This window comes from Struthio camelus, chromosome 1 (genome assembly GCF_040807025.1).
Source record: "Struthio camelus isolate bStrCam1 chromosome 1, bStrCam1.hap1, whole genome shotgun sequence".
In the NCBI taxonomy this organism is placed as follows: domain Eukaryota; kingdom Metazoa; phylum Chordata; class Aves; order Struthioniformes; family Struthionidae; genus Struthio; species Struthio camelus.
In genome coordinates, this window is record NC_090942.1 from 180343785 (window position 1) to 180363084 (window position 19300).

Consider the following 19300-nt stretch of genomic DNA (forward strand, 5'->3'; position numbering starts at 1 on the left):
TGTGTTTCCCTTGTGCTTCAGGAACAAATCTTTTTTCTCTTTGTTACTTCAATCATTTTGTCATTCTGATAGAGCCTGCTAGGGTATACTTTATTCAAATATCAATTTTCTCCCGGAAAACTGTCAAAACACATAATGATTAAAAAAATATTTTTTGAGATTATGAAATCTAGTGAGAGCAGGTATGTTTGTGAATGCTGCTGCTAAGATCCTACTTAGCAGTAATTAGGACTCACAATTTGAACTCTTCTAAGGTTGGATTGTAAAGGATTTCCTATGGATTTGATCAAAAAAAAATTATAGTTATATTTTTCTGTACTTCACAAGCTGGGAAAATATAAATTTGTATTCTTTTTAAAGGTACAAACACTAGTTCTCCTTTAAGAACTATATAATTCTGGATATATTTTGGTAAATTGTATAAAGCAACATTCTTTTTCAAAAATTGCTCCAAACGTGACAGCTATTGAAAACATAAGCAAGTGATCTATATTTTTTTCCCTTTCTCACCTTGATGATTTCAAATTGATTTCTTTCCACATTCAGGAACTTTTATTGTAACCCTTCTCACCCTAGGGCATATCTAGTTATTACAAAAATGAAATGTACTGATTTTTTTAGCAAAATAAAGGATATAAGAAAACTCAGACATTTTCCTGGCAATTACAAAAAGCAAGTTCTTGTGGAGTCCTATTTTGTTGACAGAATTGAGTCATAAGCGTGCTATTTAGCCTCTGGGTACCTGTTTATTAAAAAGAAGTCGTCTGAAGATGTCATTTGGTTTGTCTGTTTTGCAGCTCTTCACCTTGGCCCTTGCAATTCAAGAGTACTATATCAAAGAGTCTGTTAAAGTTTATTGCTTTTAGGCAAGTGAAGATGCAATGCATACTGGTAAAGCAGGCTATGAGAGTTTTTCAGCTAGAGTCGTACGATGCTCTTGTTGAAAAAATCACATCATCTTTTAAAAAATCCATTTAAACGAACACCTTTTTTGATTTTTTTACATGGGTATTTCATTTTCTTATATTCAAGCATTGTTTTAAAGTATTCTTCCGTCAAGTTTTAATAGAAAATTATCATAATTCTAATTATTTAACATCACTTGTTAAGGAAAGATAGCAAAAAAAAGAAAAAAGAAAATGAATTAAAAAGAAATTAAAATGAACAACATTATCATTTTAATGATATTCTAGACCTAAGAAGTTGAACATAGCACCTTACCACCTTACCTTCTGAGGCGTTCCAGTGAAGCTAGTAAGATAAATAGCTAGTTGGATGAATAGAATTTTTTCCTGACATGTATTTATCTATCAAGAAAAATTTAACCAAGGTTAGAGCAAAGACAACTAATTCTTTTACTGTTCAGTTAGAAGGTCATTATTATGAATGAAATGGCAGTTACAGGAAAAACATTAAAACATTACTGTTGAAATATTTATGTTAAAAAGACTCATAATTTCCCATTTTTCAAATATAATGCAGGACCTCTAACAGTATTTGTACAGTTTACTTTTTGAAAATATGAATGACAGAAACAGTTAAAGGGATGTTACCATCATCAGTCTTTGTAGTAAAAATCCTAGAATTTTCTCTGTTGTAGAGCATATTCATATACAACTTCCTATACTATTAGCAACTTCCAGTTAAGAAATATCAGGCTACAAGAACACATACTCACGGAACTCAGTGTGACTCAGACTCAGAACTCCAAAGAAACAAATCTGTAGCTAATGCTGTTTCTTAAAGAAGTAGGGGAAAGTGATTTGGTACATAACGTTATACAACATCATAGTAGTTAGGGTATTTGTACAAGAATAAAGAAATTGACATCAGTGTTGCTAAGCCTGAGATAACTCAGGTGCACATCTCATGTGTCAAGACTGTGTCAACTACAAGGTAACAAACTCAGAAAGATATGCAGACAGAAGTTATTCTCAATACTCTGAAACAGCAAATAACCATCTTGCAGAAAGTTAAAAGATTCATGAGTGAAAGAGAGGGTAGGAACCCAAGAGAGGACATGATTTATAACTTACTGCATTGGCTTTTGCCTGGATTTTTGCTCTAAGAACTGTTGCTCTATACTATCCAGTGGCTGTGCAATTAAAAATCTAGTTTTTTGTAGCAGGGACTTTAACCCAGATCTTCATTCAGGTGAGAGCTATGCCCAGTCCTCATTTATTGATTTACTTCTCTCTAGGCCAATTAATTGCAATTATTTTCTACATTGCAGACCCAATTTTAAAATATGGCAGAGGGTCCTCACCTGAATAGATTATAGTCTATTGTTCAGGGAATTTGGCAGGTGAGACTTTGAAGCCCTAGATTACAGATTTGGGACTAGAGTTGCTGTATTTTTATCCGATATATAGGGAAGTGATGTAAATGGAGATATTGGAGTAGTGGAGAGTATCATTCTAGACGTATCTTTTTCTTAGTATTACCTCTTGACTAGCTCTAGCAGCTTCTGTGCTCAAGATATCACTTGTTTCAATTGTTTGCTGAAACTTTAATAATTTCCAATGCACTGTTAAGACAAGCTAAATGCCTAATATAGGAGTCTAGATTCTTAGAGAAGTACCTGAAAATAAAGTATTAGGGAGGTTAATATATACGTTTTTGAAGGGGAGGGGGGAGGGCGCAGGGGAAGATCTAGCTCAAATTCTGATTTAAATGCACGAAATGCCAACTCTTTTTTGGAGGGAGGAAGAAAACAGAACTAGTGATTTTAAATCAACTCAAAACACTTATATTTTCAGCTGAATTACAGTACCACAAATGAGTGGGTGACACAGTAGGACTGAGGAGGATAATAACTTAGTAAGAGTTAGAAACAAAGCAAAATGTGACATTGGCTCTAATCATATTTGTAGGTGCATCCACTCATGGACAGAAGCCTGAGACCAACTGATAAGAAGTGATTTATGTCCACAGCTCAATGCCAGTTTCATCTTCTTAAACAAGTTGGCCTTTCTACCACAGTTGTTGGTTCTAGGTCTCTCCTTGGCACCCCATGATGCTCTTCAAAAATAATTAAAGATAATAATATTAATTTTAGTTCAAAGAATCTGAAATCATTTATAGGTTCTATTGCAGCAAGCCAAGTAGTGGTCTTATAGCATGAAAATGAGGCTATGTATTGCATGCCCTGAGGAACGTATATCATTTGATGATATTTGAGGGTGAAAAGTCAGATAAGTTTTAAAGGTCTAACTTCTTTCTTAATGTCCTGCTCTTCTTCCTAGAAGGTTAGTGTAGGACTGTATTTTTAGGATGATGTAAGTCAATTTAGCATGAGATATTTAGAAACAGGAAGATTTTTTGTTTTGTTTTGTTTTTTTTAAGTGTAACCATCTGGAATACCAGAGAACAAGAAAACAACTTTCTTACAAGTACCACAGTGATATATTGAAGGTTGAATTGTTGAATGGTGATTCAACACATTAAGATGTGTTGTCAATAGCTGTTTTAATGACAATTTTTAGATCACTGTAAATTCTAGATAGTGCCCAAGAAAGAAAAGATGAGTAGACAGCTCCGAGAAGTAAAGAGAATCCAGAATTTCTTATTCACAACAACCTACCTTGGATCTACAGATTGGCATTCCCATATGATGATATGATTCCTTGTGGGGTGCTCTGCCCATTGTCTAAAGTATGGGGGCATCATTTTGTTCATCATGAAACACTACAACCAGGGACTTGTCAATTGAATATTTTTGTTATGGTACTCACATTTTTTATGCTAATTGAGTGACTAGCTCATCTGAGAAAGAAATGATACTATGATAAATACTATGGTAACATGCTATGATACAGTATTCTATTTTCATAACGTTAGTCATCTAAAATGAGATATCTGGCTTAAACTAATGCTCCAGACATCCTTAGTAACTAATTGATAGGCACCATGAGTAGATTCATTTCCAATTTACAATAGATGTCTAAAATAGACATAATGAATTTGCCTCTGAAATTAACTAATTTTTACACTGATAATAAAAGTCTAAACTGACAGCTTAGACTAAATATTTATTTTTTAAATATATAATGTTATATAAGGAAAATTTTCCCTTCAGTTTTAAAAGTTCTACAGTGATTAATGTCTTACTGTGGAAGAACACACAAATATGAAAACAGTACTACTCTCTTCACTTGAACAAATATCAGAAGGGGAATTCAGCTCTAAGACAATTAAAATTACCCCTGAAACCTTCGGGAGATTTTCTTACTCGGAATATAGTGTAATATAATTTTAGAAATTAATGTATAGTTTAATCTCATTTTAGAAAGAATATTTTTATTATACTAAAGAAAATATCCTATCCTCTCTATCCTATATGGATATATTTTATACATATATCCAAATTTTGTTCTTATGATCCTTCTTATATTTCATGTTATGACTTGTTGTTACTCAATGAATTACTTAGTTTATTCCTAAATGCCAACTGAACAAAAACTGCTAATCAACATTAAAAGACTTGAATCGGGAATACAATAAATCTATATGTTTTCTTTCTGCTGTTAAAAAGAATATTTTGAATAGAATGCTCATGATTTTTTTTCTCCCCTAAAGAGAGACTATAATTCAAGCGAAGATCACAAAGAATTACTTAGCTTCTCACTGGACTTTTTTTTTTTTTTCGTTTTTAGGTATGATCCAAAAACCGATACATGGACAATGGTGGCTCCACTGAGTATGCCTCGAGATGCTGTTGGTGTCTGTCTCCTTGGTGATAAATTATATGCAGTAGGTGGATATGATGGTCAAACATACCTGAACACTATGGAATCATATGACCCTCAAACTAATGAATGGACACAGGTATTTATGAAGTTTGATTCGTTTTCTTCTGTAAAATATTTTGATAGAACTTCATTAAAGCGTTATTTTTGGAAAAAAAATGTAACTGAAGTTTACATAGCTGTAAATGTAGTCCTAATATTTTATCAGCTGTTATATTAGAAGTTTCCCCTGAAGAAAGAAATGACAATTATCTCCTAGGAAACTGGAGAGAAAAAAGCAAACACACATATATGCACGCACGCACAAGCACGCACACACACACAAACAGAATAAGCAGTCACTAAAAATAATATCTTGTTATCCATCAGATAAAATTTTTATTCTGCTGAATCTCTGTAGAAATTTTTTTTATCTTTCTTCATGTAGATGAAATATCATAAAAATTATCAAAACTGATCTGAAATTTTAACTGATGACCAGCCTATCCTGAAGATTCTTCATATGAAGACAATTTATTTTATGTAGAGAGTCAAATTTTCAGTTCATTCTCCTGTTCCATTTCTTTTTGAATGGACATTTTGAAATGTTGGACTATATATATATTCCAAATGTTGAACTATATATTAATTAACAGGTAGAATGGAAACTGTGGTATTGGGCAGGAAGCTGAAGAGTGGTAATTAGTTTGTAGAAGGAATGCATTTTATTATATCTCAGTAGTGCTTGAAAAGATTTGCAACCATAGCAAAGCCTTAATAAGAAACAATAGAATCTTTTTATGTTGTATTTGAGTTTTTTGGTTGGTTGGTTGGTTGATTGATTTTTTTTTTTTTTTGGTGTTTAATTCTGTTTTAAGACTTTCTGGAAGGTAATAGATATGATCATTATAGAAGTTTTCATCAGAATTAGTCACCTTGAGTTCCCTTTAAAGTCTGCGTTAAAAAGTACACGCTTTGAGAGCGTGATCTCATCCTAAAATAACGTTTTACAATAGGATAGATGAATTACACCCCACAAGTGCCTATTTCTCTTTAGGATTATAAAAGGCAGATGTATTGTCAGTCTTAAATGTAGACATAAACTGTGTAAAGTTAATGAAGAAGCCCATCGTCTTTTTTTGTCTATTATTAATTAAATGACAAGAGAGTATTTTTATGATATTCTGTAGGATATGGGCAAGCCATATGAAAAGTTTATTTTCCAAAATCCACCAGTCCACATAAACAACATGACTAACTGCATTAAGACACCAATCAGATAGTTAGGCAACATACAACACCTCTACTTTAATATGCACAGTAGCATTGGTTATAGTGTGTTATTATTATTATGGCATGCCATAGGTGCTGATGCTCGCATGTTAGTTTCAGCAAGTGAAGAGATTCAGTCTCCTACAACTGTTTATCCTCGTGGCTTGAAATAATATCTAAAGCTGCTAAATTAATTTGAAAGGAAACTTGAACCGATGTAGGAATACTGGAACCATATGATTTTGGTGTTGGTAACCTTGACTTTGCCTCAGGGACAGAAACCTTTTGCTTATCAGTGACCCACAGGAATTCCTGAAGTCAAGCATCTTCAGCAGAACAGAAGAGAGCTGAAGCTGTAGCCTGAAAGAATATTGCAGAGACCTTGGCCTAACTTTTCATACTCTTAGTGAATTTCTCCCAGAACTTGATCACTTGCATACAGCTGGGTATAATAGTCTTCCTACTGCAAGATCTCAGTAAATGGAAACCTGTCAAGTCACTCTAGACAAGTTATCCGCAAGTTCAGTAAGCTGCTAAATATTTTCTGTGGAGGTTTTTGTGCATAGGCACAAATCAAGTGATTTCATAATTCACAAGAACTGAAAAGTATGTAGAATAAATAATAACCCACAAAAACTTAATTTTACATTAATGTAATTGAAAGTAGTAGTATTTACAGAAAGCAAATTCAAATTTTCCCAGTGGAGGAGTTTGTTCTCTTTTCAAAAAATATAGCATTGAAAGATGATATTTCTTCAATAAACCTCTAGGAAGCTAAAGATATACAATTACTTGTGATTCAGCCTCTGTTAGACTGAACTGTATCTTACTTCCTAATAAAGTAAGTTTTACTTACTGATAAAGTAAGTAAGTGCTATATAAAGTTAAATACACACACACACACACACACACACACATATGTAGGTGGGGTGAAACTACACTTCTTGTGAGGATCTTGAGGAATGCAACAGGGAAACATATTCATCTCTGAACTGATAAACAGTTGACTAAAAAATGGTTGATAGTTGGGTGATTATTCACTTTAGTGTGATTTAAAGGCCACAGGTTATGTCTTGATTTCACTGATATTGCACTGCAACTTTGTCTCTACATCTGCAACAACAAGTAGGTAACAACTATGCAACGTAAAGCATGTAACATCAATTGCTGAAAAGCTGAATTACTTTTAGACCATGCCGTTGAAAAGACACATAGGGGCCATGGTTTTTGGATAATTCTTGAGCCTTAGTGCTCCTCCTGAAAGACCTTGGTATAGAACATCACTGTCAGCTATTGATCCTCTTTGCTAAGCTCTGCCTGTTCAATGAGGGACAAACTATGCCCTCTAGAATCAGCGTTTCAGGTTTCAAAAGCTTCATTATGCATTCATTTACCCAGGCTTTACACTTCATCCTTAGCATATTAGGTAGCTTTTTAATAATTACAGTTCTACATGAACATGTGAAAAAAGGCAGTATAAGTGCAATGATGCTCTTCATTTTCCACTCATGAAATGCAGTGATAACGCCTACACTTCTCACGGATTGAAATTATAATAGATCAGCGGAGTACAGTAATAATATTAAGAAAAATCATTTTAGAGGTAGTTTCCCTCACATACACTATGGTTGCAATATTTTTTGCTTGTGTATTATCCTGCAGGTGAAAACTACCTGAAAGAATTTTTAAGTAAAAATGTTACGATTTATTTTGAAGAATATTTGCAGATCTCAGGAACTACTTATTTCTTTTACATTCTAGTCTGCCTTCATTTTAGCTCTTACTTTTTAAAAACATCACTCCACAGGAAAATTTCTTACTTTTCTTTTAACTAATGTCCAACAGTACATCAAACTGAGTAACTAAAGCCCAACAGTACATCAAAAGCTGACGTAAATTAATGTGTTAGAAAAGAGTAGTCTTGCACCTGAACTGCAGCACCAAAACCCAGCAGTTAATTTCTTTCTAGCTTGTGATAGGCTCCCTGTGTGACTTGGTACAAAATCGTTATATAATGCACTATTTCTTTATTTGTAAAATGAAAATAAAAACGTTTATTTTTCTCCCAGCATTCATAGGAAGAGCAAGGGCCTAGTACTTGGCTTCTCACATATTATTCTAAAATTCTGATTAACACTTAATTATCAGGTAAATATGATGTTATTTCAAGAATTTCAAACAGACAGTAGGGTTGACAGTATTTTATAAACCATTACCGTTAAGATCGGGATTAATATTGCCAACTTTAAGGATAGGGTTCACTGGGAGAGTAAGGAAGGGTGGGATTCAGCTCCACATGAAAACACCTACATTTAGATAGCTGTCCTCATATTTGATATGTTAATTCAATACCGTTAATTCATATACTGTTAAGTTGCCCAACACAGGCATCTAGTGCACTTGAGGCCATCCCATATGTCTTTCAACTGCCTACAGCAAAAAGGGACAGATCTTCTACAGCCTCTTTGCTATATTTACTCATGCTGTAATTTTGAAATAGCATTTTCTACAGCATGTCCTGTGGCAAAGCCCTTAATCAGCAAAGAGGAACCTGGAGAAAGTCAAGCGATCAACTGCTGGATTTCAGCTCTAGATATCTATATCATCTGAGGTGCTATGGAGTCTGCTGCTCCAGAAAGGAAAAGAACTTCCACGGCTCCTAGGTCCCATGCAGGTGGTTTAGATACCATAGGATTTCCCAAATGGCATAGGATTTTAAGGCAACTGAATCCAGTCTTTGATATTTACAGTATTGTAATCTACATCTGAGATAGTCATTTTAGCTTTTCTTTATTTTTAGTGGCTGTCTTCAACAGCTAAATTTTAAAGTATATAGTAGATCAGCTGTTTTCTACTTGGATATCACATGAACTTGTGTTGTACAGATTGCAATGTGCCAATCATGAGACAACATAAATATTTAAAGATTTATTAAAAGTTATTCAGAGCAATGGAAATAAGTCCCATAACTTCCAGGGAATATCTAATATACTGTGAAAAAAGTGATATATCCACTTGTCCCACTTTTAACCAAATTTTCTAAGAATGGGAGATAGCGACTTTTTATTTGTATTTTAATTTTTAAATGTTTCTAAAATTTGATATTTATTTTAAACTAATTATTTACTATACAGATCTTCACTGAAACCTGTCTCTCATATACAGACCTTGCAATTAAATGGAACAATAAGACACTTGTCTAAAATATCACTGAAAATATGTGCTATAAATAGAAATAAAATCCACATCCACTATGTCATTAACTGGTGATAGTTTTAAAATCACATTTTCTTCCTGTTCTCACACTTTCCACTGAAAGATATGAGTAAGCAATTTTTACAGTACAACACTAGGATATTAGGGTCTTTTATTTACTTTTAGCCTTTTATACTCCCATTAACTTAGACCATTCTAGAATAATGTTGGCACAGCACTTCTCTTTCTTGCATGACTTCCTCCTATTCCATTAATTTGTATTTTTTTTTTCTGCAGATGGCTTCCCTAAATATTGGAAGAGCTGGTGCCTGTGTTGTAGTCATCAAGCAACCATGACTTTGTCAGCGCTGCTTAGGATTTTACTGACTGTGAAATAATTATTTTTCTATCAGACAACAAGAATGATAACTTCCTGAGAACAAGGATTTACACAGTGAATACTCTGTTGATCACAAACTTCAAGAAGTTTGAAAATGAGAAAGATTAAGGATTTATGCCCTATACAATCATAAAAACTGTTTACAGTCAGTGAACAAGAAAAAAGTCAGTCTGTTATAGGAATAGATATGTGAATACAAAGGAGCAAGTTCAGATACTGCTCTCAAGAATGTGTGCTGCAGAGCTGGATAATCAAAAGCACCGAAGGACAGCACTACATAAGGATCAGGAGGGAATGGAAGAATAGTTTTCATTGCCTCGAGAGTTTCAACTGTAAAAACATCAAAGTACATTTAGTCACTTTAAAACTGTAATTTTTAAAAGAAATTAGTAGAAAATATTATAGTATTTTTCTGTTAAGGTCTTGTCTTCAAATGGGTTATGGCCTTCCCGCTTAGACATGCAGTTCAAGGGAAGAGAATTGGTTCTTACTAAAGTAAAGAGGTAGCAAAGTCTGAATATTCTACTCTCATTCATAATGATTAAGCTGTCTTTTTATAGTCTCAAGAAAAGCAAAATTAAAATTAAACCAACAAAATAATTGTTTTGGTAACTTTGGATTGTACCTCCCTGTTGGTATTTCACATCTTAAAACTGAGTTTATTGAAGGCGGAGCCCAAATGTTGGGGCAAATTATGCACAGAAAAAGCAAATCTTTAGCTGCAGTGGCGCTTTGTTGAAAATGTGGAAGTCAAAGGAGCAGTTTTGTAGCTCCTTCTTATTCCTGTATTCAGTTTAAGCATGTGGGCTCTGATCACGCTGTTTAATGCATCTTCTGTATGTTAAAAGCCCACGAAGGGCTGGAAACCAGATCCTGTTACTTTACTGATGAACTAAGGACAAAAGAGACCTGAGAATCCCTTTTAATTTAAATTGACAGCTCCTCATTATATTTCAGGAGGGATAAAAATACTCTATTTTATTTCTTTCTGATGTTTCCACATGCACATCTCTGCCTGATTATGGCTACCAATTTTTGAGTTTCCATTTATGACTGCGAATTACTGCAGGTAGGTGATTCAGAATGTATGGAAGTGGAGTAAGGCAAAATTAGACCATTTGCTCTAATAAATCTCACATAATAAATATAATAGCATCATCTGTGCTTCCCTTTCGGATTGATCATTTCTGGCAGTAAAGGTACATTAAGCTTTTGCCTTGGCACGAGAGTTGACATTAATGTTTTCTGTCTGCTCAGCTGAATCAGTTTGAATCCTAAGACCATTAAGGAAATAGGAAATTCTGTTATTCAGGAAGGGCCAGGCTGAGACTAGGCCTACCAAATTCATGTATATTTTTTTCTTTAAAGCCTTGCTGACCCTTTAAGAAACATTTCATGGTCTAAGTATAGCAACCTTACAGTACTCTGTTACTACCAGTTTTGGGGATGAATTGCAGTTATAGATAACAAAGCTTTCCTAGTGGAAAAGCTTTTTTAGACCATTGCAGTTCTAAAGATAAGTAGGGCTTTATGCTTGGGACATTTGATTTGTAGATGCATCTCCTTTTAACAGCAGAACAGCAATATGCAGTAGGAAGATCTTTGTTTCCTGACACAAACTAAACTTTGTTCTAACATATAAGTATACTGTTGGGTTTTTTTTTTTTTTTGTATACTTCTCTGTAATATTTTGAAACCAGTTGTGAAACCTTCAGTATTAGTTTTCCACAATCAATTGGGTTTTGAATCGCATTATTGTCTCTTTCACAGACAAGCATGTTCATTTTCTCCCAAATTAAATCCCTAGATTAATAGAAGGTGTTTCCTCTCCACAAATCTTGCCTCACTTAATCTTCTGAAGGCATGCCCACAAGCTTCTAGAATTATAATTGCAATTAAACATGAAGATGTTAAAATTCAGTTCTCCTATATAGGTACATGATGATCTTACAAATTTGATATTAATTCTATTTTCAGAATTTCCTTTGAAGTACATTGTTTTCATGCACAATAGAAATAGGATTATGCTACCTATATACTTACCGTCAAAAGAATTAAATTTATTCATAGCAATGACAGATATTTCTTTTCTGTCTTGTTTTTATCCTTAATTTCCCCATTTCCATTTTTAATTTCCCTTTATTTTTCCAAAAGGAAAAAAAATCTAAAAAAAAATTAAATTACTCCACTTCTCTAAATCTGAAAAAACTGTGAAAGAACAAAATTATTAATTTATTCTATTTACTTTAGGTAAAGTCTAGGCACAATAAGAGCACAGTCTGGCCTTCAGTTTATTTAGGCATACATCACTATCTTATGGAACTTCCTAAATAGAACTGAGGGAGAAATTTTTGGTAAGATTTTAAGTTTTTCTTTGTTCTTCTCTTATTAAAAAAATAGTAATTTAACCTTTGACTTCAAAGGAAACTGATTTAAGTTAAAATTGTATATTATCTTGAGCTTGACTTCTACGATCCATTAGGATCCCTTCCTATGTATATGAGTTAAAACCACTTGTGATAGGCTGTGTTATGATAAACAGTATTATCTTTGCAGGAAAAGTAGCTGTCTTTCAAAAGATAGATTCTCTCTTTGTTATTAACGTAGCATGATACCTCTTTTCCCAAATAATCCCTTGAATTTCATAGTGTGGAAAACACAGCAGACTCAAAAGTCCAACAAATACTAAATAATTTCAGTTAAAAAAAGAAATATGTTCCTCAATATGTTTATTCTAAATTTTATAGTTTAATAGATTTATCATTTTCTTTCTTTCCAATTCATTTTTATTAGTTTCAGGTATTTTTGTTCCATCTTGTCAACCTAATCTACTAGAATGTCTTTATTTTGTGTTAGCCTGTATTTCTATACATTGAGGTTATATTCATTTTGTTCTTATTGCTGCCCATCCTCTTATAGGTACCTCTTTTCTGTAAATCAAATAGTTAAAGTAAGGTCCTTAATGATTTCAGAGAATCTTGATGTTTCTCTGTTTTCTGTCTGAAAATTGCCTTTCATGTTGTTTTTTATCATTTATTTACTCATTTCTTCCTTGCTCTTACTGTTTTTCAGGTAGGAGAAAGGTCAAGGCCCTGAGTGCTAGAAAAGCTATTTTTTTTTAAATTGATGAGTTTGTGCAAGTTTTTATGAAAAAGGAGAAAACGATATTGGGAGAAAATGATGATTCTTGTTTCCAGACATTTATTGGTGATTGTTAGACGTTATTTCTGTGGGAATCTTCCTATCAGTGAAGGGTTCAGTTTTATTAAGTTCAGTTTGTTTTGGATTTGTATTCAAAAGACAGTGGCTTGGATGGACACAAAGAAAAGCAATCTGTACTCTTTCTTCAGACTCCCTACCCGACTCTTTCCAAATCCAACAGGACAATGTAGACCAGTACTAGCCAAATGTGATGCAGAATTATTTTGTTTCATTGATTATTTCTCTAGTGAGGATAAAACATTTGCTGCTAAAAATACTGTTAGCTGCTTAAGTGCTTATAGAAACGATATGTAAAAGGTAAAATATGTGAGTGCCGCTAATGAAGGAATAAACTCATCAGTGTTATAGCTGTGGTAGTGTTGTTAATGCTTATTAATACAGTTAATAGAATTAGATATCATAGACTCAATTACATTTCTTCAGGGTTTTGGCGAGTTGTCTAGCTAAACAAAATCAATAAAAAAAATAAAATTGGTTCACTAGTTTTCAAATGAATTAACATTCCTAATTTTAATTCTGCTCAAAATTCTAGGTGATTAAACACCAAGAATATACTTTTCTGGAAAACGCTTGAGGCTGTATGAATATAGGATTCAAATTGAATTCAATAGAAGAACTCAGCAAGCAAAACAGGCAAAAGCAGATCTTTTGCTATGACTCTGAGAACACTATTTTCTATGTGTTTCTATCAATATAGCAATGTTACAAAAACCAGTTTACAAAAGAGAGACTAACCTTGTGACCCTCTGTTATATATAGTGCTACTGATTTTGACCTTGTAGTCAAAGTTATTTTACCTTGGACCCTTCTTTTAAATTACTTTTTACATTTACAGTTTTTGTCATTGATAGGTGGATGCTAGAAATATAGTTACTATTCATGAAGGATCTACTTAGAAAATATTGTTTAATACTCATTTCTTAGTAGAACTCTTTTATTCTGGATATTTTAGATCCAATTTTATCGCTAATTTGTGCATTGAAATTAAAGTCAAAAATAAGACAACAAAAATGCATGTAAGAATATTGGTAGTTGTTTTTAATTATAAATATTACATATTTGTCATTTAGATTATTACAGTCGAAATGCTACTATAGTAAAAATGCTACTATAGTACTTAGTAAAAAACTAAGATTTTTAAAAATTCCTTTTATATACAAGACACACTTTTACTCATATATGTAACGCCTCAAAATTTTAAGTCAATTTAAGGATGCTTTCAGACAGTTGCCTGCCTTATAATGTTATTATGATAAGCTAACATTAGTTGACATATGGGAATCATAATGGCACAAAAAGAAAAAAGATAATTTTCTTGAGTACCATTCTCTTCTACAGAACACTACCATCAAAAGAGCATTATTTGCAGAAGTATTCATGTTAAATGTTTCTAGAAAGCTCTGTAGGAGAATCATTATTCATATTATTTAGAAGAGCCAAACAATTTCCCTTGGATATATTTACATAGTTATTAATGACTTCAAAAAAAATAGCTCACAAATGAAGTGGAAGGTATGTAAATTTTAACAGATCAGACCTTAATGTGCATGAGTAAATGCCAGAAATGGTATGCGTGGTAATTACCATGAAGTACAAACTTCCAACAAGGGAAAAAATACTATACAAGTCTTTCCCTATTGCATGTGCGCAATGGACTATGCATTGCTGCTGGAATGCATGCGGTTACTGAAGATTTTACAAGAATTATTTCTTTATCAATAAATAGAGAAGGCATTTCTGCGAAGGGTTTAAACAAGCTCTTGTAATTATTCTTAAATAGCAGAAGTAAAATTACATGAAAGTTTCTATACTGTTATGAAAAACTTAGACATTTAACTATGTGCATGTATGAATTTTCATGGTACCTGAACAAATATAAAACTATTTACTTATTTCCACAGCCTGGAACAGGACATGCTGCTTTTTGCCATCAGTGTCTCCCATTTATATTTCTATGTTTAGTTTATGTGTTAAAAATCCAATTGTATATTGGGTCTATGTGCAAGAAACTACCTTTGCTGCCCTCTTACTCTTCTCCCCTCCCCACTCCCCAGGTGCTTTTTATATTACAGAGGCTAACTACCATTAGGCACATTTTCCCACAAAATTGATTCTGACAAAAGCAGCAAGTGTAATAGTGCAGCATACTGGTAACCAATTCTTACCACTCTATATGCAAAGAAGTGGATGTACATAACAAAAACAAAGAAGGCTTATTCTTCTTTTCTAAAGTAAAACTTTTCTGACACATCTTCAAAGTTTTAAACTTCTACACATTTAAAAAAAGAGATCTAAATATTTTAAAATATAAACATTTCAAACAAGAGATCTTTCAGCTATGCACAGATTACTCCAACTTTGCAAAGCAGTATGTCTGGCTATGCACAAGTTTTCACGATCCCAACTATCACATCCAAATCTCTTGTAGGAGTGCATGTTTGTCAATGCCTCTCATTGCCTCCAATTTTTTTTTTCCAGTGCAAAGGGCATTTCGACTTAAGTGATTAAAATATTGGACACAATATTTACTATTCAAATTTGAAACTTCTGCATGGTATGCATAAATCTGAAATCAGCATCCTAAATTTTTCACAGAGCAGGTTTCCAACCTTGATAGAAATTTGATTCAGTTTTTTTTTTCTACAAAATATAGCATCCAATGCAATTTGCATAATATTTATCAAAATACCACAATAGAACTACTGTGAGAAGAATAATACAGTGGAATAAGAGTATCTAAGAAAAATAAAAAGAATATTAGGGAAATAGACTCTTGTTGCGTGCAAGAAGACATTCCTTGAAAGGATTATATTTTATTCTCAACAGAGGCAGTTAGATTTTAGGAAAATAACTTTGCAACCAATCTTCTAGTTCATAAATTGACGTACTGCTTGAAAGTAGCCAGTTCATGTATTTTTTCTTGTAAAATATGGACTTTGTACTTTCACCATAAAAGAAGAAAAAATGTTCTTTATCCATGGCAATACATTAAATCTCAGTACTGAAGAACAGTAGCTCAGATATACTTAGAAGTCAGTAACTAGTTACAATCTTTAAATTCTGGGAATGTTAAATGCTTGGAAATTTTTGTATCTGCTGTACCAAGAAGATGTGTAATGACATACACTAGGTTATATGGGCTCATTGCCAACTCAGAAGAGAATCTTAATATGTAAGTGTAACTTCAGAAATTCTTCTGACGAAAATAGATTAGTCATGCAATATATCTGCTCTAACTTAAATGAGAAAGTATAAAATATTCAATGGAATAATTATTCTTCAGCCCTATTCTAAATCTGGTTTAAAGCTGCTCAGATTGGCATAACCTTACATTTCATTGCAAATTCCCTCATTATAGTAGTAGATAGTATATGAAGATTAGATACAAGTAGGGGCAGAGAGACAGCTCAAAACCTTTAAATCAGCAAAACTTCTTTGATTTCCATATGTGTAGAACCATAACTGTTAGAAATTGAACCATAAAGAAAATTACTAGCAAAGGTAAAAAAATGCAGTGGCAGAGAATAATATAGTCTGTAATTGCTGAATCCTAAATTTCTGGGATCTAATATCCACAACTTACCTTTGTGGATCTATGGAGCTCCCAGATCTGTCACCCTCTAAGGGTTTGAAAAGCTGTTGCAGCAGAGCAATAAGCAACTTCTTCTGTCACTCCTTTTCCCAGATTTTCCTTAATGAGGGCAAGAGGCTTCAAATTAAAAAGCTGCTCTTTCAGAAGTCAAGTACTCCTTAGACTCTGGTGTATGAACTGGACATATTCAGTCTTTTTCACTTAGTTAGTTTGTATATAAAGTTTAATGTCCTTATTGAAGCTCTAATGTCCCCTACAAAAGTCAGTGGAGAGAGTTGCCTTTGAAAGTCTCAGGAGGGAGATCTTTTTCAAAAGGTGAGATATTTAAATTAAGTAGGTGGGGGTTCAGTTTAGCTGCCCCCACATAGGTGTATACTTCATCTAAGATGCCCAAAATTAAGACATCCACAGAAGGCTGGCAGGCTGACGTTCAAACGGGAAGCCGTAAAGCATCTCAGATGATACTACCACTTTTTTGTGGGCAATTTAATTGAACCCTTGATTTTATACATAGGCATCCAGTGCCATTTGATACTTGAATCAGGCAGATTTTAACCCACTTGGGCACTAGGAAAGGCTATATTAAAAATGTATACCATCAGTTGCTTAAGCTTGAAAATATTAACTTTTCTTCTCCAATAAGTGGCACAATCAGTGAACACAGCTGTGAAAGCACAGTCACCTGCTCATTAATGCTGGCATGATATGGATAAGTATGGAAAATGATAAACTGAAGAGATCCTCTTTATCGTGGAAATTAGCTTTTGTGTATCACTTCAGGCAGAAATTTGTTCTGTAATCTAGTCATGAGAAAACCTTCCCTACTTTTTAATAGTAAGAGACTTTTGAGTACACTTCTGCCCGGGTTTAGACAGCATAATTTAGTCACACAACAGTGAGAATAATTTACATGCAGGTATAGTATGGAAATGTATGGAAATTGATTTAATCCATTTTTGGGTGGTGTTTTTGGGGGTCTGTTTGTTCGTTTGTTTGAATATATGTATTTTTTATCCAGATTAAAAAAAAAAAGGTTACTTGACCCTTAAGAAAGGAAAAAGTGAAAGAAAAAGACTTGCAGTAGCAGGCTAAATAAATAAATATGCAATCCTTTATTTCACTGATATAGAATATTTTAAAATGTAGACATCTACTGTGTAAATGTCCATATTAGAATTAGTCATTCTAAGCTTTTTTTCATACAGTTAGAGGAGAGAAATCAGTGTATTTAAGGCATGATTCATCTTATTCTGAAGGTCAGATGAATCACATTTTAAAAGTGTCTTTCTCTCCATTGACTGTGAATGGTCTCTAAAATGTCTAGTTCAGACGCAGGCATTCACATAGTAGATACCTACATTTTGAAAGATAAATATTTTAAGTTAGGCAAGATGAATCTCTAGAATCTGATAAATGCTTTGAAGGAACTGGCTTCGCAAACATTTATTCCAAATAACTATGAAAGGATTTCCATTTAGAATATATCTGCAAAATAGCTGTGTGCTTAACAAAACAAATTCCCTACTCTGAAGTGAAGCACTGTTATGATCTTCAGAGACTGAGTAGTTCTGAGCTTCCAAAAGACATGCAAAAGATGTAAAAGACTAATCTGTGTGGAGAAAATTTATTCATAAAGTTATAGCTGCATCTCCTTGTTACCTAAGTTTAGAGTCTAAGATTTAGATACCCAGCTGGATTTGAGGCAGCAATTTAATCTAGTAAACTACCAAATGTTTCCATATAATTAAATTTTAGAAGCCTTAAGAACATGAAGTAGGATTCTTTAAAAATATTAGATTCCTTAGATTGCAATAATCAATGGGAATTAGTTATTCCAGGGTCTTCTGTAGTCATTGAAGAGAAACTGGCACCTCCCACTTCATCTCATCTGAATACAAGCATACATGGTAGGTCAGATGAGTCAGCCTCTGGAGATGCTTAATTCTCTTTTTGACTAATAAGGGTGTCAACATGACTAATCCAGATTTAGGCACCTAAATTAGTAGAAAACCTAGCAGTGAAGTATGAAAAAATACCAGATAGTGTGACTTGTGTAAAATTGTAAGTCTACTTCACTTTCCTCTAGAGGACATCCATGTTATCATTTCCCATCTGAATAGTTTAAAATCGTAGCACATACTCCTTACAAACACTACTTATACTGACATAATTTAAGAAACCTTTTTATGATTATAGTTAACTTTTGAAATAATTGATCTATTGTGCTGCTATAGTAGGTAAATTATTTTGTTGTTTTTACATAAGTTTATGATCATTTTTGTGCTCTTCTTCTGAAAAACTTGTAAATTTTAAATGTTTAGCACTTCTGAAAATCTAAAAAAAAAATCTGATTAAATACATTTTTAAATAAAATATAAATTAGGAATATAGCCACAATTTTGAAAAAAAAGCATCCAAATCTACTTTGCTCTCTAAATTTAGATGCTTATTTTTCAAAATTGTGGCTATATTTCTAATTTATATTTTAAGATATGTATTTAATCAGAAATTTTTGTTTTTCATATGGTGTGTGGAACTTTGCAGAAAAATAAATGGCAGTATTTTGCTTCAATAAGCTAAAATAACAAATGATTTTTTTTTAATTTTTTTATGGTAGGAAACTAAGATATCTTTCGTTATGTTTATATGACATTACAGAACTAAATTAGAGTTATCAACAAAAATTATAAAAAAAAATGAAACTAAGATCTTCAATGAATCTGACTTGCTTGACTGCAACCTTTCTTTCCTTCCCTTCCTTTCTCCCTCCGTCCCTCCCAGAAAATAAAAACCAACAAAAAAATACAACAGCCAGATAAGGCCTGACTCTGTCCTTTTTTCTGTCAGTGTATATGCACTGACTTACACTGTTGTAAGTATAGTTAATTGCAA

At 33.0% G+C, this 19300-nt stretch overlaps 1 protein-coding gene across 1 annotated transcript in view; it reads left to right on the forward strand.

Annotated features, from left to right (window-relative positions):
- The window catches only part of KLHL1 (kelch like family member 1), a 258070-nt gene extending 239327 nt beyond the window's left edge, over window positions 1–18743 (forward strand). The window contains exons 10-11 of the mRNA XM_068929677.1: window positions 4656–4827; window positions 9492–18743. Coding sequence (XP_068785778.1) covers window positions 4656–4827; window positions 9492–9551 — 232 coding nt within the window. The 3' untranslated portion in view covers window positions 9552–18743. The remainder of the gene's footprint in view (window positions 1–4655; window positions 4828–9491) is intronic.
- The last annotated feature ends 557 nt before the right edge of the window (window positions 18744–19300 follow it).